Here is a 26,812-nt window from a genome sequence, read left to right on the forward strand (position 1 = left end):
CTGCTGCCCTGCCAGTGAACAATCCCTTCCTCGTAAATAGACAGGAATTTACAGGTCTGGGCTGAGAGAAATGCACAGGCACACACCTACAGATCATCTATGTGAGAGAAACTTAGGAGAATAGTCCATTTGAGACCTGTAACTAAAACCAACTGAACAGGGAATTCCCTACCTGTGGGCTCTCATTAGCCATGTTGCCAGTCTTTGCCCTTCCGGGGTCACACCAGCATGCCACAGGGTATTTGGCCTCTGAGTGACTTTTTCTTCTCCAGGGACTTGTGAGTTTTTGTGGATGCTAGCAGCAAGGCTCGGCTTCCCACAGCCCCAGCTCTGACGAATGGGTGTAGGTGGATTCTTATTTTTTAATTTTATTTTAGGACCTGAGCAATCCTAAATATATGCAGTACTGTTTTAGCAGGCTGAAATCGTTCTGACATACCCATAAAGCGTCTGTCTTTTGTCTCCCCTCCTATGGTGTGCACACCATTCAAGTTACCATTTCCCAGGCAGAGATTTGTTTAGGAAGCTAGGATAGAGCTGCATCTCCACCGCACTTGAAATTCAGCCAGCAGCACAGTCCAGCAACTAGTACATGGTGGGAGACTAAAACCTCTACTGCTGCCACAGGGGTGGAGAGAGGCCTGGCCTTGGCAAGTTTTATGCCAGAAGGTGTCTGATGTCACCCTTATCAGCCCTGGGCACCAGGGAGCCTCTCCCACCCTCCCCAAGTGACCCACATGGAAGTCCTACAGCTGTATGGGGGCTACACTCTTAGATGCTTTTATTTCCTAGCCCAGGGTAAGACTGACTTATCACCTGGGGTTTTTTTTATTTCTAAGAAAATCTTTTATTAATGTCATATATTTTAAAGCACTTTTTCAGAACCTCTGACCTTTATCTTGGTTAAACATTAGCCAAAATCCCTTGACCCTTCCAATAAAACTTGAAAAGCAAACCCAAATAGCTAACCATTAATCAGCTTGTGATTTTATCAAGGGTTTTCTGTCACAGCAATTCTGGGTCCTTCATTGGTATCAGGTGCAGCAGTTTTGGGCCTTATATGGGTGTCAGGTGGGAGCCTATCCTTGTTCATTCAATAGACAGATGAGTGTGCTACTGACTAGTTACATCCAAGTGAATTCTGTTTATATCAGCCTATATAAGCAGGTGCTGTACAAGGCCGGGGAATTGTTTATTCTTTCTAGTTCTACTACATTTTTCCCATGTAGCATTAAGCATCTCAATTGCAGTCGCATTTTCAGGTTTACATTTGCAAATGCATGAGCAGCCTGTGCGAGTGTCGTGACTACATACAGAAATCAGGGCATGTGGGAAAAGATTTCCAGTTCTCTTCATTGCAAAGGCACTTCAACATGCAATCAGAACAAGTGTTACTATGAGAAGGGCAGATAACTGAAGGCATGGCCAAGCACCTTGGTTAGATGAAAATCTGGCTTCTAATTTGGTGCTTGAATCCACATCTGAAACAGGGAATCACAGTAGTACAATCCTAGCTCCTTCTTGCATCCCCTCTCAGAATGTTATGAAAGTAGGAAGGGGTTTTTTGGGTTCTCACAAATCAGGTGGCTGATGACAGAAGTGTGTCATGCAGGTGTGAGCTGTTCAGTTTTCCATATAAAATATAGTTTTCTGCTTGGACAACAGCTGTGAATTTATGTTAATCCAACCCTGGCATTTCTCAGTCTACTGAGTCAAATTAATGCTTAAGAGTTCAGCTATGTGTGCCATGTATGAGGACACCTTAAAGAGAAAACAGCTACCTGGAGTAGTTGTAGTTAACACTGAAAGAACTTCTAGGCAGCAGCAGGTCATAGAATCATAGAATGGTTTGGGTTGGAAGGGACCTTAAAGATCATCTAGTTCCAACCCCCCTGCCATGGGCAGGGAGACCTTCCACTAGACCAGGTTGCTCCAAGCCTCACCCAGCCTGGCCTTGAACACTTCCAGGGATGGGGCATCCACAGCTTCTCTGGGCAACCAGTTCCAGTGCTTCACCAGTCCTCATCTTTCAGAGCGAATGTATTGTCTAGCAAAAAGGATGGAAAGAAGAGAAAAAAATAAGTGGAAAACTGTAAGTGCATGCATGCTTTTAAGCAAGCAACCAAATAAAGTAGAGGAGAAACAAGAGAGATGAATCAATGGGTAAAAAATAGCAAAAAAAAAATATCTCTCATTGCAAAAACCAAGAAGTTTGCAGTGGCTTAGTACGAGATGGTCCCTTAACTTCATTTTTTTCCAAAGGTGTAAGTGGCCCTTGAATTTAAGAAAGCAGGGCAGTGTTACAGCTATTACAGAGCAGGATGAAAGGCGCATTACCCACGAGGGTTTTGTCCTCCTTGAAGCCTCTGGCCACTATCAGAGACAAGATTATTGCACCAGATATGGACCACAACCTAATCCAGTTTGGCGTGTATTTCCCTGTGACACATACAGACGCTGCCACGGAGAGGAGACTGGTCTATCCTGTTCCTAGCATGCTGTGTCTGCATTTGCCCTCTCTGAGCTGAGAAAGCCATGTCTGAGTTGCCGAGTGTGGATAGGAAGCTTTCCTGGGCAAGTGCCCTTTCACAGAGATGTATTTATTGAGGAGCAGGAAGGGGAGTCACAGACTGTTAATGTGGCTGCAGTAATCACCACTCCCACTACCCCATTCCAAAGAAAGATGTTCAAAGCTGTGATTTCAGGGAAATGATTCGGAAGATTCTTCTGTGCCAGCAGTCAGGGACTGTCCAAAGACTGGTTTTCACCAGAATGAAAACTACCTCCTACAGTTACTGCTGAGATCAACAAAACCCTTGCGGTGGTTTCCATTTGTTGCCTTAGGGATGCGCAAGGGGGGACAGCGTTGGAGCTAACCGCTTGAGTCACCCATGAAAGGACAGTGTCCAGGAAAGGTACCAGTGAGGGAGATCAAGAGAAGAGGAGGCAGGAGCTGCAGCAGATGCATTGCAGCAGGGGAGAGGTGGTTGCATGGTAAGGCGGAGAAGGGACAGGTAGCCACAGCGTCTGCATGAACTTCTATGAGAGCACAGAATGGGAGAAACTGAAAACGAGAGTGACAAACCCAAGGAGAAGGGAAGAAGAATGTGATAAGGGCAATAGTAGCCTGTTTATTTTAATTAAAAAGGAATCAGCTGACCACACAGGAGATTTCCAGCCCACGCGGAGGAAGGGTGATGACATGCCCAGGATTGCAATGTAAGGACGAGGGGTGGAGACGCCCTGTCTCCCTGTGAGGAAGCACTGAGCATGCCTTGGAGAGGGCAGGGCCCCTCCAGGAGCCTGGAGTCCCACCTGCACTGGAGGCAGCATGACACACGGCTGCCTGCCCAGGTCCAGGCTCGCTTCGACCCACTGGCAGTTTCTTATGTTGGTATTTCTGTTGAAATAACTCTGAAGGATCCCAAACAAGGATTATGCAAGTGCATAAAAAAACCCAAGAGATCCACCATCCCCACTTAGGAAACTTTATCCTCCTTACTTAGAAAATATGCCATAGGGATAAAGTGGAAATGACACAAGGATAGATTTGGTCGTGCTCTGACTAATTAATCCAGTGAAATTCTTACCACCACCTCCTGGGCCGGTGAATGGTTGTTAGCCATTACCACTGAAAAGTCTGGACTGGTGATGGTCAAACGAGGAAGGACAGTTATTTTCCCCATAACTGGTTATTCAAGATGGACTCGTGCAGCTCATCATCTCAATGCCCCAGTGTTTCACAGTCTAACTATATTTAATGGGCAAATAATTTGATATCCAAAAGTTACCTGGGGTTGCACTGTTGGTTTTCCTGGTGTTCAGAATATCCCACTTTCCGGAAAGTCTAAGCACGAGCACATAGAGAGCACTGCATCTTCACTTTGGATAACAGAAGCAGCCTTTTGGGGGTGAAGTTTAGAGATTTTCTCTTAGTCCCAAATTCCCCTTGGCAAATGAGGCATTGCAAGAACAGAGTAAAAAGGTCAGTAAATTTCATTAGCACCTAAGCAAATTATGTAAGTTGACTGTTACAGGTCTAAGGGTCACACATACATGTTTTTCAGAATGAGACATCCAAAATCAAGTGAGATAGCCCTGATCCTGTAAACAGACATGCTTAGGCTCTACTCCAGCAGTACTAGGTCATGTGTAAGTCAGGCAAGCTCATCCCTGAGAGAGGTTCCTCTGTGTCTGCGGTCTCATGTTCCACACATGTGGACGTGTCTACATGTGAACAGAGGAGCTCTTCACATCCATGTGTTTTTTAAAGAGGTCTATTAAACAGTTATATATATTCTGCTTCTCTCTATCCTCTCTTCTTCTTTTTTTTTCTCTTTTTTGTTTCTTCCCTGTGAATATATGTTAAAACAAGTGAATCTTCAAACATGCTTTTAGCTCAGAGGGCTTGGCAAACTGGCTTTCCTGAAGTCTAGAACCAATCTGAATGGACGTGTAGACAGAATACTGAATTGAAAGACCCTGTGTGATTCAGAGGAGGGTGTCGAAGGTCTCAAAAGGATTTAGATGACAGTGACGTTGGTAGAGAAATAATTCAGTAGAGAAAAGGGGGTGCCCAAATTTTACTTCAAGTGACCGAGTGAGCTTTCTGTCATCCTGGGAGCCTTTTAATGCTCAGAACTCAAAGGGATCCCTGAATATTATCTACTCAAAACAAAAGAGAAAGCGAGCAGTTCTCGCCTGTGAAACATGTACACGCTGCAAATGCTCAGCTCGGTTACAATTTCTGCTTTTAAAGAACCAAGGAACTTTTATTTCCTTGATTGCCATCTAGTGGAAACTGTGCTGTCTGCATCGCGTTACTCAGCATTTCCATCTCAGAGCTCATTGAGCTGTGCAGATGATTGCACCATTGAAATAAGGAGCATGTTATCATGGGTATTTTGTGCTTTGTAAATTATAGCAGAGTCTTCCTAAGTCAAGAGATTACACAGTAAGGTGCAGAGTGGCACAGGTGTTTCTGAGAAATTTATCTTTCACCAAAAATGGTACTAGCAAGAGGTGAGGTGTCAGGAGGGAAGGGTTCAGGTCATAAACTGGCCATCTCTCAGCACATAAGTTATTCATGATGGACAGTTACTGTGCAAATGTCCTGGTTCCAGTCACACAGAAACCGAACTGTAGGTCAATATTAGTGTATCTAAGGCGTACTTTCTTCACTTGGGATAATTTTATTTTATGGATTAGCCTTGTACTTTCAAAAGTTCATAACTACTGCATTAAGATGTGTTGCTGAACCAGTAAGGTCATATCATTTTAAAATGCCCTTGATTTTCTCAACCCATAGTTTGAGCTGATCTGTATTGCTCCTTGTGGTATTATCAGTCTCTAAGGTGTTCATTGAAAACTTTTTGAAATGTCAATCCAGATCCCTGACCAGGATGATTTCTTTTTGGAGAGTGTTTACTCATGTGTAGGCACCAGAATGCTGGTTAGATTTTAACTCTGCGCTGGAAGTCACATTTAGTCACCCTTATTCCTGTGATGTTTTTTCTTGATTCTTCCTTGTTTTTCAAAACACCTGTGGCTTTCCTTCAAGAATTTTATTAACTACCCACCCACAGCCCTTGAGAAAGCAGCTAAGTTTCTAACATTGTTCCAGGACTCTTCAAAGTCCTGCCAGTGCAAAGCATTTTGGCACCAAATCAGTGTATCCATGCCATGTGCTTGTATCCACTTGTTTCTCTGTCTTTCATCAGCAATCTTTCACTCACTTTCCTTCTTCAGAAGGATAAGATTTCTCTTGCTGCCATCTTGATGTTCTTCATTCAGCCCGATCCAAACCTTGCTGAAATAATGCACGTATTCCTAAGCCCATGGTGACACTGGAAAACAAGCAAAAACTCACTATACGGAAGCCTTGAGACATGAGTATCAGCAACCCCTACGGAGAACTGCTGGAAACTAGCCTCAGTACTTAAGCAAAGTACTTTGCCTTTAAATTAAAAAAATATGCCAAGAATTTCCACAAGTTTCACAGATAAGGTGCATAACTGAAAGATTTTTATAACTCTTTGTCACCAGATTGCATTCAGATGAATTAAATCAGTCATTCAGTCTTGCCTACTACTAAAGGAAGTTTGTCTTCAGGATGCATTTTTTTAATGTTTTCTTTTTCTGTATAGGGAAAAAATAGTGCCCAGTAGTAAACCGAAAGCTCTTTAGAAAAATCTTTATTAATGTTTTTCCTTCCTCCTTTTTCTTATTTTCTTATTTTATTTCTTTAAATAAAGATATGCAGAGCCTTGAGAAGTTGCTGAGGGATGCAATAATATACGGGCAGCCTCGAAGCCGCAGAGCATGGAGAAAAATTATCATCCTTGTTGAGGGCATTTACAGGTATGTCTGTGTTTTAGAAATGTGAGTACTCACTTCTGACGACAGAATGACATATTGAGTGAAGCAAACATCGACTCTAGGTATCTGAGAGAAATCTTAATGACAGTGGAGGTTACCATAACATTCTGTGATCTTACAAATATGTTGATTTTCATTACATCAGTCAGCCTTGGTGTAACTTTCTCCAGTTGGATCCTGTGTGTTGCTCTGAATGTTGATTTACCAAATCGTAGTGGAGTGGGAAATGTACTGTGAGAGCAAGATAGATCATCTGGTGGTGTATGCTGTCGCTGATGTGACAAAGTTCATATATAATTCATATATATAGGAGCTAGAGTAGGTGAGGAGTTTTGCTAAGTGGGTAAGCTGTTTTCTAGGGTTGTTTGTTATGCATGGGCAGATCAAAAGACAGCTACACAGAACTAATTCATTTCTGCATGCCCAGTTCCTACACAGCTGTTGGAATATAAAACTTCAAGCTAAATAAATGGCAAGTGCTATCATGACGTTACTAGTAATTAGCACTGGATCTAATGGGCTCATACTTTAACAGGAAAAACAATTAGAAGGCTGGCTTTCAAAGAATTATGTAGTGGTATTTCATGTAGCCCCAGTCCCTGGATGAATCTGAATAAGGCAAGTGCCTTTGAGAATCCATCAGATAAGATCAGCATCAATAATACCGTGTAATTATAGCGCATCATAGAATCACAGAACAGTTTGGGTGGGAAGGGCCCTTAAAGATCATCTAGTTTCAACCCCCCTGCCATGGGCAGGGACACCTTCCACTAGACCAGGTTGCTCCAAGCCTCCTCCAGCCTGGCCTTGGCCACTTCCAGGGATGGGACATCCACAGCTTCTCTGGGCAACCTGTCCCAGTGCCTCCCCACCCTCTCCGGGAAGAACTTCTTCCTGATACCCAATCTAAACCTCCCCACTTTCAATTTAAACCCGTTACCCCTTGTCCTGTCACTACAGGCCCTTGTAAAAAGTCCCCCCCAGCTTCCTTGTAGCCCCTTCAGGCACTGGAAGGTGCTATAAGGTCTCCCCGGAGCCTTCTCTTCTCCAGGCTGAACAAGCCCAGTTCTGTCAGCCTGTCCCCATGGCAGAGGGGCTCCAGCCCTCGGAGCATCTTCGTGGCCTCCTCTGGACTCGCTCCAACCAGTCAATATCCTTCTTATGTTGAGGGCTCCAGAGCTGGAGAATGTCTCCAGACATATCCTCATCAGATAGCTATAGTTCACTAGTGTGGTGCACCTTACAGCCAGAGAGACAAATCATCACTAGATTTAAACAGCAAAGCAGAAGCACCAGCCAGGCTCACCATCCTGCGCTTCATTCTGTCAACTACTCAGGTCAGGAGAAGGTTGCTGGGGAGGCATAGCATGGAGAGGGGCCACTGTTAAGCAAGGAACTAGAGCAGGGAGAGGAGGGAAGGGCTGAAGAAGCAGGGATCTGGACAGTAAAGAGGGTTTTCAGGGATCTAAGAAAGGCTGCTATGGCAATGACAAGGGGGAGTAGAGTAGAGAGTAGGATAGTTTTGGGAGTAGCAACATCTGCACCAGAGAGAAAGGAACCCACACCATTCATACACAGGACATGACATGGTGTATGAAAGCAAAATCACACTTTTTATGTAGGGATCATATCATGTGTCATTGAAATACAGCCAGTCTGGATGGGCAGTCATTTATGCCATTTTATTGAGAAGTCCTAGCACAGTTGAGCTGATTTGCTTTTTTCATAAGGAATCTTTTACAGTCTCATGTCATCAGAAATTCACAGTTGTCAGTGCTTTCTTTTTGCCTAACCTTTTTCATCTGCAAAGAGAACAAGTAAGTCCTTATCTAAACACCTGTCACTCAGAGCTGAAACAGGTCGGCAGCACATCAGCTGATCCAAAGCAGGCTGAATGTCTCCTTTCAACCAGAATAAACAGAGCAAAACTGCAAATAAACATAGCTTGGCACTACTAAAAGAAAGCTCAGATTTAAGGACTTTGATCATGCAGAAATTAAGTGGACCACCAACATTTTACTGACAAATATTCCCATTGGTCACATGGCCTGCAGAAAATGCTCCAGCTGCTGAGCTTTTTTCACTTTAAAATCCTTCCCTGGATATTGATCATTAGGGAGCAAGAAGGTAGACTGGTGTCACAGAAGCATGGATTGGTCTGAGCAGTGGGATAAATCCACTGTCAGATATTTACAATTATAATAATGATATTTCCAAATGTATATTTGATATAGAATTTTCCTCTAGTGTTGCAGTTCATTTTCAAATGAGATTTCATTCTCAATAGTTTGAAAAACGTCCTGTTGGAATCCAAAATAAAAACATGTTAAACCTCAGAGAATCTCAATAAAAGGGGACCATAAAGTTCATTCAGCCCCATAAGTGCTAAATAATATTAAAATCACTTATGCCCTGAGTAACTATGCTTGAGAATGGCATAAAGTAAAGGAAAAACAAAGTTCAGCTCTCCAGTAGTCTGTCATTGGAAACTAGCCCCAGCAGTAGCTAGGTTGGTTGCGTTCATAGTGTTCATAGTCTAAGCAGATCAGAAACTGAAGATTGCAGTTTGGTTGCAAAACAAGTCTACTGTGACTCGAAGGAGAACGCTACCACAACCCACCGCGCTGTACCCTTGCCATCACCACCAACCCGAGGCAAGCACAGCCGCTCTGTCCTTACAGCACTGCTGGGAACAGACTCACAGGCCATGTAGTCTAATCCAGTAAGTAGCTAATAACATTTCATGTGCAAAAGAAAAGCTGGACAAAGGCATATTAAAAATACTCTTACTTTTTCTTGTGTGCATGTTCTTTCCTTTCTTGGCCCATGATTTTTGAAAGAGACTAAGTTTTTCCAATCCCGTATTGGCTGTTAGTTTTCTTGAAGATTTTCCAGATACCAAATTAACATTCATCTAGAGGGTTTAAGAGGAGGGAGTGTGTTGTTAATGTATTCTTCTTACAATAGTTAATACTGCTTTTTTTTTTCCTTGAAGGACTAAGTTATGCTTCAGGGACAACTGGTACAGAATTTAAATAACTCTCTCAGAGCCATTCTCCAAGTTAAAATATATTGACTGGCAAGTTCAGCTTGACAAATTTTTACAGAAATGCTTTTTCCAGAGATCCAAAAGGAACACTAAGCTTTCCTTCTTTAAAACTAATATTATTGTATGGGACACCGTAGTCTTACTATGGTGAAGTTGATGGTATGGAAGAAAAAAAAAATTGCCTTCTGTTTCTATTAGGAGTATCTTAAAGTGTTTACATGGTGCATAAGCCTGGACTTACCAACTTGCAAAGTTTGAGAAGGGTCATTGTTAGCCAACGCAAGTATTTCTGGAAATCGGACTTGTGTTTGAAACCATAAGCTACAGATTTTACTTGGTTACAACTGAAAGCAGAATTGGCCCTTTGGCTTGGGAAGCACTCAAACTACATGTCAAATAAGTAGCAATAAGTATATGCTTCTTTGCTTTTTAACGTCTCTATTATCTTGAAAAGAAAAAAAAAATCATCAGAAGTAAATATAACCACTAGTGAAAGCTGGTTCTTAACTTGGACTAGCCTAGGAGCAAATACATTCCATTTACGTTCCAAAGTGAGAGTGACCATCTAGCCATCAATCTTCAGTCCAAAAAGCATGAACAAGTTTTGGCAGTGTACAGGGCACAAGTTAAACTGCTCGCTAAATCATATTTCTATTATTTAAATTCCAGCTAATGTTTTCCTTGGCTTCTACCATTTCTAGTTCAGGATTAATCAATTACCGCGTTCTTACATGGTTCGTGGTAGGCTTCTCCTCTCTTGCACACACATTTGCCTAGGAGTCAGATAGGCTAAGGCCCAGGGCAGGAGTTATGGAGCACCAGAAAATTATCAAAACAGATTGGGGTGGATTTGGGGTTTTGGTTTTGGGGTTTTTTTCCCCCTACTTTTAATTTAATTTGGTTATTTTCCCTTCCAGCTCAGAAAATAACTCTCTGACCAGTTAGATATTATACAGTGCCTTTTCATGTGCATTAGAAGTTCCTTGAGTTTCAATGCCAATACCGTAGGAAATTTATCAGGGTTATTTTTCATTTCCTGGGATAAAGTGACTGGACTTCCAGAAAAAAATGGGTTAACATTTAATGTCTTTGGCCAGGGACCAGCATTAAATGTTAACATTTCTATGCTTTCACTGTATGGGGTTGTATTTGAGGTCAGGGTCAATGATTTCCTTAAAACTATTGTTCTAACATACAAAACAGAGATTGTTGTACGAATGCAAGGTTTAGGTAAGAAAACAATACCTAAAGTAAACATTAAAATGGAGCACGTACATCTTGGGAGTAACAAGTCAGGAAAAGAGGGATTTTCCCCAGATACAAACTAGCCTGAAAGGGAAACAGAGAAAGTTTTCAATGTTGAAATGATAGTGGTACTATAAGGCATGTTGAGTGATACAATTATGAATAAGATAATAGATTGAATATCAGTAAATTAATTTTCCTGATAGGAAAAAAAAAAAATTGAAACTGTGGTACCATCCTAGGATGTAGAAAACTCTTCCCAAGAGTTTTTTTCCAAATAAACTGGATACAATCTGTCAGTATCCGGTCAAGAGTAAGCCTGTGTTCCCAGTGAAGTGACCAGCACAATTGCACAGCTCCTGCCTCTCAGAGCACCTGGCTCCACAATTCATCAGCTGCAATAGGAAGAGTATCAGTGGTTTGGTAGGCATTGAATCACGCTTCAAAATCTAGCCATCCCAAAATTTTGGATTATCTCCTCACATCTGGAAGTCAATTTAAACTGAATGTGTACTGATGCAAGATATTTTGCCGACCCACCCAGAAGGCAGATGAGGGTCAGCTGCAATCTTTACATCCCTGCCACCAAGCTAGTAATTTTTGCTGCAAGACAGGATGTAATACCACGTAACGAGAACATCTGGCCTGAACAGAGCCAACTTAGGTTCGTCTGCCCTCCAGCTCTTTCGATGTGCCCTGTGTGCTTGAGCAGGTCTGGAAACAGATCAATAGCTTTGTAAAAGTGAAACAACCAGACTGAGACAGAATGATTACAGTTCACTTCTGGCTCTTTGGTTTAAACTCGCTTGACATTAATATTTACTGAAGGATTCAGTAAACTTTCCATTTAGGCTACCCAAGGGGTCATGTGAAGCGAGCTTTATCTTGGAGCAATTCTAAACAGAGCAGTGTTCGTATCACAAGCCATCCCCCAGGGTCAAAAGAGAGACCAGGAACAGAGTAGGCAGCAAAACAGCTCTCATCTCTGCCATCAGGAGGGCTGAGGCCTGTTTGAATGGCAGCACAGAAAACGTACACGAAACCAGCAGTATTTTATCCATTCCATGGACACTTCAAGGCCGTGTTAGGATCTCTGTCAACTATTGTAACATTTATGTCAGCCAGCATCTTTCAAGAGTAGTAAATCAACCCTGAAACAACACAAGTGCCTTGTTTTGCTAAACAGCTGAGAGTTCAAAGAGAAATATCCTACTCATACACGTAAGAAAAGTTTTCATTAAATCCTCTTAGTTGTTAAATCTTGCAACAGCCATGTACCATCTCTATGTCTTCAGCAGCAACTTTGCTTTCACCCCGCAGCAAATCAAGCTCTGTATTTTTAATTTACCATTCTTAATATTTTGAAGATAAATGCTCTCTCTCCCATCTGAATCTCTGTGAGCCACTAAGCCTAATGATGTCCATGTAAACGTGGAAAAGCTATTATTGCCCTTCTCTGCCTAGCTGATCTGCCCAGGTATTGTTAAAAGGTGGCATGCCTGCTCGCTTCCTTCTGCAGAGGTGCTCCTTGGCACCCCTCTCGCTCTCTGACCGTATAGCCAACCTGCAGGCCGACAGCTGGTCCGCCCAGGTATTGTTAAAAGGTGGTATGCCTGCTCGCTTCCCTCTGCAGAGGTGCTCCATGGCACCCCTCTCGCTCTCCGACCGTATAGCCAACCTGCAGGCCGACCGGCCGCAGCCGAAAGCTGCCATTCCCAGCACGAACGATGCTGCATGCCCACGCGCACCCACCCAGTAGCCCAGGATAACTTTTAGCTGACTAATGCTTTGACTCTGGGCTATGTGAGTACTGTGGGCTCTGCCTTTGTATTCATTAGGAAAATAGCTGTGGTGGTTCATGTTGCTTCTCCCTCCGCTGCCAAATGCCATTTGGGAAAAGTGAGAAAGCCCAGTCTTCAGGAGTTTGCAGTATAAGCCCACCCTTCTTTGCTTCAAGAGACCGTGGTGCCTCTTCTATGGCTGGGAAAGACAGAAGGGTGTAAGATTTGCCAGCAGTCACCTGACAGCCATAAACATGCCTCCCGGCACACAAGCCAGGCTCTGTGAACCTCCCAGCATGATCAGCACAGGCAACCCTTGTCCGTGGCTGCTCCCTCATGCTGTTCTTTGAAACTAATGGAGACTTGCCTATGGGCAGATCTCCTTCAAAACTGGAGGCCAAGCTGCTTCCAAGCTTACTCGGGAGACCAAAGGTTGAAGAAGGACTAAAATTGTCAGAAATTTCTGAAGTGCTAAAAGCACATTCTGCCCCTTTTATCCTACCAGCTGCAGAGTGCAACTAGGGTAGCAATAAAACAATGTGTGAAAGCCACTGGTCCAAGATCTAAAAACTGCCAAGAAGTTGTGTTGATTGCACTTCTCTTATGTAAAAGCAATTTGGGAACAAACTCGGCATTTCTGCTTACCTGACACTCTTGTAGCATTCACAATCGGATACACCTTCGCTGCTGGCCTTAGCCACGGAGCACTGGTTTTCCTGGCACACAGCACAGTATTTTGCATTTGAAGCTAGTGGAAGAGAACGTGTTTAACTCATTATGAAATGAATACTGAGAGCATCAGAGCATCTCCAATCATAGCTGTAGTCATCTCACAAAGGTTTTCAAGGCATAATAGTCTTCACAGCAATACTATTGATACTTCATCTTTATGGGATTAGGGTGCATTTCCTATTTGTCTCCCTGGTCTTTCATTTTGCTGTATGCCTCCTCTGTGCCTTCTAAATTACTGATGTGATTACCAACAATACAAAAGATTTATCATCTTTTCTTATTTCTATCAATCTCAATACACCCTTAGTGCAAGTTCAGAATATTTCCTTTTCCTGCATGCCTGTAAGAAAGTAAAAAAGAATGGAAAGTTTTTTCCTTTTTGAGTACTAGATAGCAGGCTACGTTTCCTAAAATGTACATATTGGGAGAAACAATTGACAAGAGTGGATCTGAGCTCCCTTTTCTTACTCCTCATTCTGTACATTCTGAAGACTGAGGCTGCTTAGAGTCATGGCACCATCTGTGTGTTTCATGTGGCCTTGTCTCCTGAGTTAGGTCCGACTCTCCTCCACTGGTGATTTGCTCTAGAGCAGTTACCCCCAAATATTATCACAATAGCTGCGAAAACAAGAACCAGGCTGAACTATAGCGGTTCCTTATAATTCATTCCAATATTGGTTTTGTAGTGAATTGTAATGTGCTGCTTTGGGTGCATATCTCCCCCATGCTTTATGGTTTTCCTCCACTTTTCCGGTATGTTGAAAATTTGCAAATGTTCAAAGACTTTTTAACTGGTTTTGATTGTTCGGATTCTAAAACTATTTGAGTGTTTTATACTCGCCTGCAGATGGGAAATGGTTGCAATTTTTCTTTGAACTGTAAATATAAATTGATGTTCCAGAAGATCTTTTATGGACTAAGGCAATTAATGCCTATATTTTCTGGCAGTATCTTAGAGAGTACAGGATTTCTTGTACATCCATGATTCTCTCCACCTGCAGCATGGAAGGGTCCATCGTGCGCCTGCCAGAGATAGTCTCCTTGAAGAAGAAATACAAAGCCTACCTCTACTTGGACGAAGCTCACAGCATCGGTGCAGTGGGCACAACAGGCCGAGGAGTTGTGGAATACTTCGGTATGAGCCCTGACGATGTTGACGTGTTAATGGGAACATTCACAAAGAGCTTTGGCGCAGCTGGAGGATACATAGCTGGCAAAAAGGTAAAAGGAAAACACAAACATTTTAGCATCAAGAGGGGGAATATCTTCTTATTATGTACGATTTCATTATCTTTTCACATAGACTGCTTTGCAGGAGCACTATTCTAAAGTTAGTACTGTTTTTGTCTGGATCCCAAATGCACATCAAACAGTCAGACTTTCTTATTTTTGTCTCAAGTTCATATTACGTAATTTGCTTGAGTTGGGTATTTCTGTGCCACCCTGATGATTGTTGTTTGTCTTGGAAACATTTAGACACATTGTGGTTGGCTAAATATACTCCGCTACATTAATTTGCATGCAGATTGCTTGTTATTTTGTTTCACATTTGTACGCAGTGTGTGGAGCAAGATTGAGAGATTAAAGCCAGTTTCATCCACTGATAATAAAATTCCTAAACAGTTGTGGATTGTCACATTTGCATGTTTTAGGAGGATGGAGAAGAGGGTTACTGAGGGCCTTTTGCAATAGTAAAATCTGTGTCCCCAGTTTCTCTGCATACATTAACAAAACAACCTCTTGCCAACAACAGATGTCAACAAAAAGTAGAGACGAGCTTGCTTTAACTGGGGTTGTAGAAGAAGAGAAAGTATCATCAGCACCATTGTGAAATGTCATTGGTTTTGTTGCTTGACAGAGATATCAAGTGGTTGCTGATTATTTACCCTTTTCATACCCTGCTGAATGTATTACTTAAGTAGTTTGATGAATGAATAAGAAGCCTGTTTGGACAGCCCATATGGCTTTTGTCAGGATAACACTAATAAGGGTATCACTTGAGTAGAAGAAAAAGGGCTATAGGAAAGAATAGAGTAAATATTTCTTACTGTCCTTTTTGGTTTTGCCCCTGGTAATCTTAAAACAGGCTATCATAATATATCAAGAAGCAATTTTTTTTGTTTCTTTTGCTTCCTGAATTTGTATCTGAAGGTTTCACTCTTACGAAAGACAATGTGGCTAACGTAGCTAGAAATTATAGGCAGCCTAGACGTGTGGAATGGTCTAAAGTAACTCATCACCTAATCCTTGGAAGTTTTTAAATTAAACTGGGTCACTCCTTTCCTGCTTGTGTGTATCACTAAGCTTTGCCTCAGGCTTCCAGGCCTCAGGGGCAGCTGCTCACTCAACACACTTAGCACACTTACATTCATTTCTACAGCCAAAAACTCACTGTGGAACTGTTTATTCTGCATCAGAATCCTTTTCAGCTCAATTACAATTACGATATAGCAATGCATAACCTGTAAAAGGTTAGATAAATCCTTATCCTTAGCACTGGCATTACCACATAGACTCATACAGCTTTTTTTGGTTATAATTTGTGTCCCTCTCTTTGGTGTTTTTTTCTGGTGATATTTTTTATCAAAGGCAGTTTTCAGGCAGGCCTTGTTCTTTTCTTGCTAACATGCATTCAACTTTTAGTGTGGTAACTGCTACTCTGATATTCTGCTCTAGAGGGTATATGCTGTCATAAGAATAATGGTCTTAATCAAGCCCTGAATTCCTGAATTGTCCCTGGAATCAGGAGAGTTACTGGTGTTTTAGACAAGCCTACAGTGCATCAATGCTTTTTCTAGGAGGACAGATTGTGCCTCTAGTTGAACAAGGGAATGTTAAAGCAACTATACTGATTCCAACATGACTGTGCCTGCCAAACTGATGGAAAATTTCAGTTGAAAGACACGTATAACCTAATAGCCAAAGGTACATCCCAGTAAGGTTGCTTTTCCTGGGTTCTTGTGGCCTTGTGGCAGAGGAACTATGCTAATGCCATACAGGCTTTGCTTCATTCCCAGACAGGAACTGAGCAGTATTTTAAGTGCAGCTGTTCATTGGTCCTTAAATTATTTTTGGCTCCTTTATAGTAAGTCTCAGCACAGAAGTAAACATCATTCTATTCCAGACTTTTGTTTCAGCTGTAATTGCCCCACTTCTACAGTAAAGTATTTGCACCTGCCAATGTTTCTTCAGGCCATGTATTAACAGTAGCAGCCAAGAAAGCAAACCAATAAGTGGTGAAAAGCCCTCTTCCTTTTGCATGTTCTCGCTCCTGCAGTAGTTAAGAGGGAGCTCTGCTGTTGGCCAGCTCAAAGCTCATTCACGCTTTGTTTTGCTTGTGTAAGGAACTTGTGGACTTTTTACGAACTCATTCTCACAGTGCTGTGTACGCCACGTCTATGTGTCCACCTGTAGCAGAGCAAATCATCAGGGCAATGAAATGCCTCATGGGACTAGATGGGACAACACAAGGTAAGACATCTTCTTTAACTTCGCTTATTACAATTATTACCAGAGCATCTGCCGTGTACAGGTGCACGCAGAATGTCACCCAGCAGCAAAGTATTATGGTCATGCAGTGCAAAGCAAATAAATCTTCCTGTAAAATTATTACCCAAATCATCATCCTTCTAAATACTCTCAGCTCTATTTCTTTTTACACACTTATCCACATGCAGCAAGGCTTGGAAATACCCTGAAATTCTGGCTCCGCTGTTGTCACTCCACTCTGCTTTGCAGCAACAAATGGAATTATAGGAATTGCCCTTTGAGTAGATTGTCTGACTTCATAGGAGAGGTTCATAAGGACATGCCCTCATTTATGGGCTAGATGCTGTCAGTTCAGCTTCTTTGTGAGTGCGAACCTGCAAAATGACATGTAACTCGAACACGGTGCAGAATTTCAAAACAGGTATTGTATGTTAAATAATAGTATGAGAAGATGATTATAATAATTCCTACCTCACACAGGCATTAATTATGGTGTCCTGAACCTAGTTTTGAAGTACATTTTGTCCCAGAAGAAATGACTACTTGGTGCCTTTATGAAAAGTTAGGTTTGTTTATATTTTTTCCCCTGAAGTTGCAGATAACATCCAATCCTCTGTATAACATGCTTTCTATGCAGCAAGCAACAGAACGATTGTGGGACATATCTGTCTGCTACTGTTTCAAAGTAATACTGATGTATGTATTCAACGTTGTAGGACTTAAATCCCAACTCAGAGGAAAGCTGGTAGGTTTTGATTTTGTGCAGTTTTTGTCAGGAATTCCTGAGAATCATGTTAGTGTGTAACGTGCAGTTGAAGATACAGGTTCTGCTTTGAATTGTGATCTCTTTTATAACGGTCCAGCAGCCCTGTGCTGTGCTGTTTTCTCTTACCTTGTGTAGAACCTGTATTAGTTTTTCCTGATAGATATGACAGGGGTAAGGTGGGAATGGGAAAGAAAAAGCGTGTATGAGAGCAGGTAAGGTACTGCTCTGCACTATTCTGCTCCAGTTCCCTAGAGGGCAGTTTCTAACCATGCTAGACACGAGGCTATTAAGATGTTTATCGCAGCCCTTCAACGAGGCCAGAATTTATCAGACCACAGTGTACAAAAGCAGGGATAGAGAACCCAGTCCCAGTGCCAAATTCTGCTGAGCACGGTACCGAAGTGCAGCAAAACTCCGGAGCAATGTGTAGACAACGAGGAAACGATGCTTTTGTCATTGTGGCAGAGAAGTCGGAGTGTTAACAACTGTTTCCAGCTTGAGATTTGAAAGGTCAGGGTTGGGTATGCTGATGCCTGCATCCTGTTCAATACCAGAGACCAGCTCTGACATGTCTCTTGTGCCGTGGGGACCGTGCTGCTGCTCTCCACGCTAGCCATCGGGCAGGCTTGCCGTCAGAGGGCGGCCTGACGCTGAGCCTCCCCAAGCCCCGCGCTCCTCGCGCGCTCAAGATGCTGCCTGACACGCCAAGCATTTCCAAACCTTCCAAGCCTCTTAAAAATGATCTTCAGCTAGCGTGATTCTGCAGGCAGTTCAGAGCAGGCTAATAGGAGAGCTTGGTTCAAGACGGAGTCTTTTAAGATGTGCGTGTCTGTCGTAGGGCGAAGAGTTTGCAGCAGTTTCTCCTCCAGAACCAGTGTTGTTTAATGGCACGATGTTTGTATTTCTGCACAAAACAAGTCTTCCGCCGATCCTTTATTAATTAAAATAGTGTTCTGTCACTCTTTTTAAATTTTCCATGTAATATGAAATGCAAATGAATAGAAAAACAAATGAATAAACCATATAGCACAACTTAGAGTATCGCAAAAAGGCTGGCAAACTGGCTGTGATGTGTAAAAATGTTTCTTGTCCTTCTGAGCCAGACTCATTATTTTAGTCTATTGGTTTTTCTTTCATGTGGGCCTCCCTTCATTAGGCTGTCTTGTGACTACAAAAAAAAAAATCAAAAAAACACACAACCCAAAACGCAGGAAAAAATGTTATGCTGGACCACATTACAATGCTGCTTTGGCATCAGAGAGAGGAAGGTGGTGGCTTAGAAAGGAGGGGAGAACAGAAGGGAGAAAGCACTGTCTCTTCTTAGATATTTCTGTTTCCAAGGGCAACAACGGTCTTGGCTGAGTTCTTTCAGTTTGCTGTCATAGAAAATGTTGAATCCTGCATGTGAGCCATCCTTGTGAGAGCACGAGCTGTGTAGCAGAGGGACCTGGCAGAGCAGTTTCGGGCAAACCAGAGTCGCCACAGGGTGGTATGGACCCTTTGGTCTCTGGAAGCCTGTTGAATCGATAAAAGGAGTTTATTCTGCAATTTATTTCACATGGCATTCCCTTCCTGCAGGATGATTTTGGAGAATCATCTATCAGGAGATATTCACCAATAGCTTGTTCTCCAGAGGGCATTTCTGTAGGGGAAGGGAGACTTGCAAAAAATACTGGGAATGTTTTGGTAAAGAATTAAATTAGAGTTTACTAAAAAGTTCCATGTTAACTAGAGGTTGTTTCTTGAAAAGAGTATAAAGTAATGGGATGAGAAATGTGTTAACCCAGCTTGTTCTTACATCTGAACTTCATGACTGGTAGATTTCTGGTATGACTAGGTAGATTAATAGAAAATGAAGAGCAGGTAGACTCATCTGGTCATTTAAATTGCTGCTCTGAAACCTCTTTATTCTATGTTTTTTAACACTTCACACAGTTGTCTTTTATATTTTCCCAGATACTATGCCTTTACATTGCCTTCAATTGATTAGTTATTCTCCACTAATCTGTTAAGCAGCTGATCTAGAAAAGAGTAGCATAGGTGGATTTATATAGGGGGTAATGGCAGACGCCAAAAATTCAGCAATACTTCTTGTAGGTTTTTTTTTCTGGTGTGTGTCCAAATGATTGATGTCCCATATTTTTTTCTTTTATTTTCAATTAGTAAGAATATGGTTGTTTGGAAAAGGAATCAGCTGTGTGTTTCCAGAACAGGATCATTATATTGCAGGAAGTGACTAGATGTACATGGACACAGAGGGTACAACTTAATTACAAGGAAGGAACAGGTTAGCACTTTAAAAATAATTCTGTGAAACCTAAACTGTTTAGCTGGAAATTATCCATACCAGCTCTGTTTCAGGCTTCTTCTTTTTTTCTTTCTTTTTTTTTTTTTTTTCATCAACAAAAGAGGTTCAGTCCTTTCTCAGAAGACGGCTACTTATACTTAGGGGGGGATGACAACCTAGAAAAATAAGAAGGGTGGACACGACTTTTCAAAACCTCATTTTCTCCTGAAGTTCTTCAGTTTCTCTAGGCTTTGGGATGAAGGCTTGGACTGTGATAGGCAAGTTTATCATTTTTGCCATGTCTATGAAATACCATCTGAGTCTTGTTGTTCAAGTCTCTCAAATATCTCTACTTGAAATGAACAGTGACACATCTCAAGATCCACTGGGTGAAGGACAATCTTCCAGCTCAGTTTGGGGGCCTGAACAGAGCATCCCACACCTGGCTCCTGGGCAGAGGACTGGGGCCCTGAGCACCTACGTCCATCCTGCACTGCCAGGCACTTAGGGAGGTGAGCCAGGAAGATTAAAGGAAGAAGAGATTCTGACAAGCAAAGGAGACACAAGAGGGAACAGATAACAAGTAGGTGATAAGGATGGAGACTAGGACCAAAATGAGATGCAGAGAAGACAGGTGAGAATGAACAAAAAGGGTCTGGTCTGGGGAAGGAGAGGAAGAAGGACAGATGTGTCTGCAAGAAACTATAGCAAACACACAACCCTCCAAACCAATGCTGGTGCCTCAGACACTCCTTGTTCTTCTCTGGGCAGCAAACTGCCGTGGAAGTATGCTAGCAAGAGGTGTGTTCACCTTCCTTTGCAGCAGGAAACTCCAGTTTGGGTGGGGAAGTTCTCATTCTAAAAGCCTTGCATAAGTGAAAGATCAGAGAAGACATGGTACCTGTCATAGAAATCATCTATAAATATGTAGGTATGTCCCATATCAACATTTGTAATAGTTGAGACATTAATGTCATGATAATGTGACTGGGAAGATACTGCAGAGCCCATAGTCAGCTATTACAGTTTCCTTGCCATGTTTTCTGCTGTGACTCGAGAACATGACACACAAGAAACGCTGAACTAGGAGAAAATAGTAGTTCCCTCAAAACTGATACACGTAGTTGTTCTTGTCTGGGTAGGTTGGGGTCACTGACCAAATCCTTTTTTTCTTGAGTGGCTTGTATAGGAAAGGTCAGAGAATGACAACAAATATATTTCCATTTTCATGTAAAATCATATTTTTAGTAGAGTAGAAGTCCTAGCACCTTTCAGTACAGGACAGTCTGAAAATCCACAGCTTGTACAACAAGACACATTTATTCTTGGTAACATAATGTCATAGATACATCATAGTTCCTATAATAGAGTTGTTCAAAAGCATATGAACTTCTGGCAGCTGTATTTCCTTTAGTAATGTCATAACAGCAAGTTCCACAGTTCAGATCATATAGACTATAAAAAAAAAAATCATTTTATCCCTTTTAAGCCTTTGTGGCCTTTTCATCTCAGATGTGTCTCTCCTCATTTATTAGGAGATATGGGAAGCAGAAGTTCCCATGGAATTTACTCTTTATAATTCATAATATAGATATTCTTTATATGTTCTTCCCGTGGCTTCTCACTGCACCACTGGAGATACCTCAGGAAACTCAGCAGCTGCAGGAGTGGTTTTATCCCCATGATGAGACTGCAGTTGACTCAGAGTGTTTGGACCCTGTGCAAATTTTCAAGTACGCTTACTTGCATGCAACACAGCCCCTCCAGCTGTGACCTTGGACCTTTTCTTTTTTCCCTTTTCTGCCTGAGAATACCAAAAGCATATTTTTACACTAGGTAAAAAACAGAACCACTAGACAGACAGAATTAAGACTTCTAGAAAATCTAAAGCAATTTTCTTGATGACTAATAATATATTATAACGGTGTAAAAAGCAAATCCCAGCATTTGCAAAGGCATACTTCTTCTGTTTAATGCATGGCAAACAATAATTCACCAGCAGCAATAGGCATTTTTCATATGTTTTTATGGGATGCTGAAAAATTTAAAACCCTGTCCTCAGCAATCTACTGTTCTTGTTATGTTAAAAGATAATTTTTAAGGTGGTTTCGATAGAAAGTGTTTCTTCACAATGGTAATTTATTTTGCCGTTTGTGCTGATCGGTTTATCTCCTTGCAACTACTAGTTTTCATTTTTGGTTTTTGGCAGACTTCGAGTTCCTTGCATTTGGGCTCATTTGGATTGCAAGAAGCTGCAGAATGATGCTTTCTGTTTTGGCTTGGCATTAAAAAGATCTGTTTTTAAAAAGTTCCTTTTTAAAACATTTCCGTCTGCCTTAGATTTTTGTATAACTGGAGGACCAGCTTCTTCAAATATTCAGTTTCCAACATTTTCCACTGCTATCTGTGCTCAGCAATCTTTTCAAAACATTAGCTTTGCCTCTAGGGTCCTCTGTAAATCCAAAAACCTTAGTTTCACATCTCTACAACCTGGCATAAACCAGCCCTGGTGACAAGAAGGGCAGTCTTGCCCTCCTTTTTGCCTTTCACCCCCTGCCTACACCCTTATTCGTGCCCCTTTTCCTCCTGCCAGCATTAGCATTTGTGCAGCCATGCAATGAACTGAATCAGAGAACTGATCTAGCTGAAAAATAGCCGACCCTCCCAGAAATAGTTAGCCTACAGCCAAACTGGTTCCCTGAGCCAATCTACCACGTGGCTACATGAATCCTGGTGCCAGGACTCGAGCAGCTGGAGCAGAGAGGAACGATCCCTTTTCCAGCAAAATAAACCTGTGCCAGACTGAACCGATCATAAAACTACAGCTCTAAGCTTTAATACTGTAAGTTACATAGTGACAGACCCCTTGAACCTGCTTAAAACTGCTTACGGAATCAGTCGTACTAAAGTACCGCTTTTTATTGCTCCCTCTCAAGTTCTCATTTTGTTGCTTCACTCCGAGATGATTGCTTCTCTCCCGTCCTCATCAAGCAGAATGCTTGAACCCTGGCTTAAAATTAAATAAATTAATATTCACAATAAGTATGAGCTTACATTTAAAGTGCTTAAGTGAATTTATTCCCTGTTTGCCCAGCATTGGCCCCATGACTAGAGCTCCCTGTCACTGTGATGGTGAAGGTGCTAATAGTGATAATGTGAAGTCACAATTATTGTCCAAGCTGAACATCACAGATGCTCTCCCAGTTGTGGATGGTGAAACAGAGCTAAACTCTGCCATCTTCACCCAAAATGAGTAAGACACCCTGTTCCAGTGGAGCCACCTGCCATGCAGTCCACCTCCTAAAGGAAGGCAGTTGTATCCATGGAGGGTCAGTTGAACAGAACAAGCAGGGCTTTGGAATAATGGTGTTTGCAGTGATTTGCAAGAGCTCTGAGGATTGGCAAAATTCTACCTGATATGGTCATTTTTCCCATATTCAAAGTTAAACGTGTGCGGTAGTCCTCCAGCAGATCCTGCCCATAGATGGGTGTCCTCTGTATTCACCAAAAATCATGAACTTTTGGCAGGGGAGGGGTGTGATCAGACTTGGGCATCACTCGGAGGCTGTACTCCAGCCAAGCAAGCTACGTGTTGCTCCAGGGAGATGAGCGGGTAGATTGTTCCTGGAGAGGGTGGTGAGGCACTGGCACAGGTTGCCCAGAGAAGCTGTGGATGGCCCATCCCTGGAAGTGTCCAAGGCCAGGCTGGATGAGGCTTGGAGCAACCTGGTCTAGTGGAAGGTGTCCCTGCCCATGGCAGGGGGTTTGGAACTAGATGGTCTTTAAGGTCCTTTCCAACCCAAACCATTCTAGGATTCTGTGAGTCACCCTTTAAGGTGTCTTTGCTGCTGGGATAGAGCGTGAGGATCCCTCCTCCGTTCCAGAGGCTGCTTACTGCTGCCCGAGGAATCCAGCACTGTTACCGGCCTGAGGAGCACAAAGGAGAGAGAAGCGCCTTTCCTGACAGCATTTAGGTCACGGGCATTTCAGAAACACCTAATGTGATACAGATGGAGCACGTTGTGCACTGGCTGGCTTTCAGCAGGGGAGGCTGACAGGTTTGGTGATTAATCACCTGTGCTGGCAGTTAATAAGGCTCAGCCAAGGGTGGGTGCTCTGTCCCCGCTTTTGTGCAGGACACTGACTGCTTACATTATATATCTGAATGTAGACAAGGTGCTGGGTAGGCAGAGCTGACTCGTTCAAGAAATAAGGTAAAAACAACAGAATTTCTACAATTTTTCTCCTTTCTGCTTCAGCTGCAATTGCCACTTTTTCTTCCCTTCATCTGCTCTGGAAAGTGTTTTGCAGCAGTTCACATTCAAAATTGGACTGACTAAATAGTCCTTAAGGGCTTATTTAGCAGCTGAATTAAGTTGAAATTAATAGGTTTCTAGTTGGCATTAGACTCTAGAAGAAAATGTCTTCACTTCTCCCCCAGTTCATTGCAAACTTACTTTTTTACACAGATTCTTTTATCTGAGAACATATTTCCTTTAGGCACCCCAGTTTTATAGCATTCTATTTGTGATTTAATGCACATGGAGGTACATGTGTGTTACTCTTATAATGGAACTAGAGGAAAAAAAATAAAATCTGTCCATCTGCAACAGTTTAGTGGGGAAGAGCTATTGTTTTCCAAATTTTTTTTTTTCAGCCTATGAAAGTTTGCTTATTACTATCTAGTTGTTAGTAGACAAGGGCAGGCAGTAGACTTTTCTATCCAACGAACACATATTGAAGAGACACGCTAACAGCAGTATGTTAAAGTTTGATTGTGTAACTAATGATTTAGAAAGACCCTATGAAACAACAGCTGGGGAAGATTAAAGCAGGTGGATTTGTATCTTGAAGAGTCCACTGCGTGCCAAAGAAAAAAGTACAGCATTTGGACTATCTTTCCTGGCATGGGTTCAGGGAAAAAAGCTCTCCTTCAATTAAAACACACCTGAGGTCTTGATATGAAAGGCTACAGGTTGCTTATTCCTGTTTTCAACACACTGAGTCAGAATTTCCAAGGGTAGAAGCCTACAAGAAGAGTTCAAAGGTAGAAAGCTTGTGCAGGAATTGAACGAATCCAGCTTCTCTTTATTAAAAGCTTGCAGGAGTGAAAAGCAGACATCTCTGGAAGAGGAAAACAAACTTTTGTTTCAGAGCTGAAAGTTTTACTGCCTCTTGCGCTGCCAGGATAAGGTCCCCAGTTGGCATAAATAGCGAAGCTCTGTTGAAGCACGTGGAGCTCTGCCAGGTAACACCTGCCTGAGATCAGGCCCCCAGATGTGTAGTCAGGATGCCTTCCTGCTGTCAAAATCCAGAGCAGCTCTTCTCTGAAAGCAGTTCTGAAGCCATAGCCTGGCATATGGCAAAGCGTCTACCAAGTCTGTTACTCCAACTGGCTCTCTTAAAAAGCTTTTTGTTTCAAAGATGTTATGAGAAAGCCAGTATCTTTTATCATTTTTCTCTCTCTTGCCTTCTCTTTATATTTTTCCTTAAACTGAACCATAGTAATTTTGAGCCACAAAGCATTCTATAAGCCTGCAGAAATTGATGAGCTAAAACTGGCAATATGCAATAATGCGTGTGAAATAAAAATACAATCAGCATTTTTCCCAGAATTACCAACAACTTAGGACTTTGAAGTAAACCCAATATTTTTAAAGCAGTGCAACAAATAAACTATAAACTTGCCAGCAGTAGGTGGATTGCAGACGCGGTAAATCTGTTTTCGTTGTACCGTCCAGGTAATTAATCCGGTATTTCAACAAAATCCCAGTAAACTGGCAGTGTATCACTATATGTTCCAAGTGGCATGAAGATAACTTGTGAAATTTAAGAATCCTTAATTGTTCAGTTTTCTCTTTTTCTGTCCATTCTTAATTCAGCTAATAACAGGCTGTAGAGCTCTTAAAAAGGTCATATTCAACATCACCTGAAAAGTCTGGAGCATTAGCGGCCTTAGTTTTACTTATCTAAGGGTCAATTTTTCCTGTTCAGGCTGTTTTCCCCAAACATATGCTGTGTTGTGTTTCACATGTTTTATGAAATATAAAACATGGATATTCTGCGTGCTATGCTGTAAGCTATTTGCATAGACTGTAAATCCTCAAGGATTTTGCAAACTAAGAGTTTTTGGACAAATACATTTACTGTCTATGGACCTAATCCTATAATTATTGCCGTACAGGTAAGTTCTTACACTCAAATCGATGCAGCAATGTTGTTTTAGCTGAAGAGTCTGACTGTAGATTTTCACTCAGTAAATAATAAGGATGCAAGATCACAGCCTCAAGAATCAAAGAAAATAGTTTATAAATGCGGTATCTTTGGCTAAACATACCACAGTGAATTTGGACTAAGATCTGATTCTAAACTGAATTCATCACTCTTAGGGTGATCTAATCTGTAGCGTGGGGGAAAAATTGGGCCAATGAGACAAAGATAAACATTTTGCCCAGATCTGCCTCCTTATCTGACATTGTAAGGTCCCATAAAGCAACAAAAAAAGAGCATTGAAATACAGATTTATAAACTTTAAGGTCTTTATTGGTCTTATCGTGACAGCATATAAGATGGCTGTGTATATGATGTGTGTATGTGGTCTTTGACCACAAAACTGAACATGAGAAAGGAAAGTGTTGACACTTGGTAAAGAAATAGGTTCCTCCCAGCCACCCACCCACAAATACAGTGTGTGTAGCAATCGGCTCCTAATGTGCTTTTTTTCCCTCCAGATATATGTGAGTGCTCTGATCTTTTATTTGGCCTTTTAGTGCCTCCCTACAAATGACATTACTATTCTGGGATGTTGCTAAAACATTAAAGTGGCTCTTTTGCATCAGCCCTGGCTGTCTTGAAATGAGTTCCATAGGGAGTCTTGAAAGGGAATCTGTCCCATCACAAAGTGGTTGTGGATATAGATTTAGCAAGAGAAGATTGGAAAAGAAAGAGGTGCTCGACTTTTGGGGTGGTTACCTGAAACTCCTCTTTCAGCTGGATTCCCCCTCTTGCTTTGGAGTCTAAATTTCCAGTACCTAAATTAAGCAGAGACAAACCAATCAACTCTGGGCCATGGACATATGGTTTGA

The 26,812-nt window shown here is 42.0% G+C and overlaps 1 protein-coding gene across 1 annotated transcript in view; it reads left to right on the forward strand.

Moving 5' to 3' along the window:
* The window catches only part of SPTLC3 (serine palmitoyltransferase, long chain base subunit 3), a 54,034-nt gene that overhangs the window by 20,310 nt on the left and 6,912 nt on the right, over positions 1-26,812 (forward strand). Inside the window, exons 6-8 of the mRNA XM_010152540.1 lie at positions 6,255-6,360; positions 14,187-14,406; positions 16,530-16,656. Of these exons, the coding sequence (XP_010150842.1) occupies positions 6,255-6,360; positions 14,187-14,406; positions 16,530-16,656 (453 nt within the window). The remainder of the gene's footprint in view (positions 1-6,254; positions 6,361-14,186; positions 14,407-16,529; positions 16,657-26,812) is intronic.

This window comes from Eurypyga helias, unplaced genomic scaffold (genome assembly GCF_000690775.1).
Source record: "Eurypyga helias isolate BGI_N326 unplaced genomic scaffold, ASM69077v1 scaffold12710, whole genome shotgun sequence".
Classification (NCBI taxonomy): Eukaryota; Metazoa; Chordata; class Aves; order Eurypygiformes; family Eurypygidae; genus Eurypyga; species Eurypyga helias.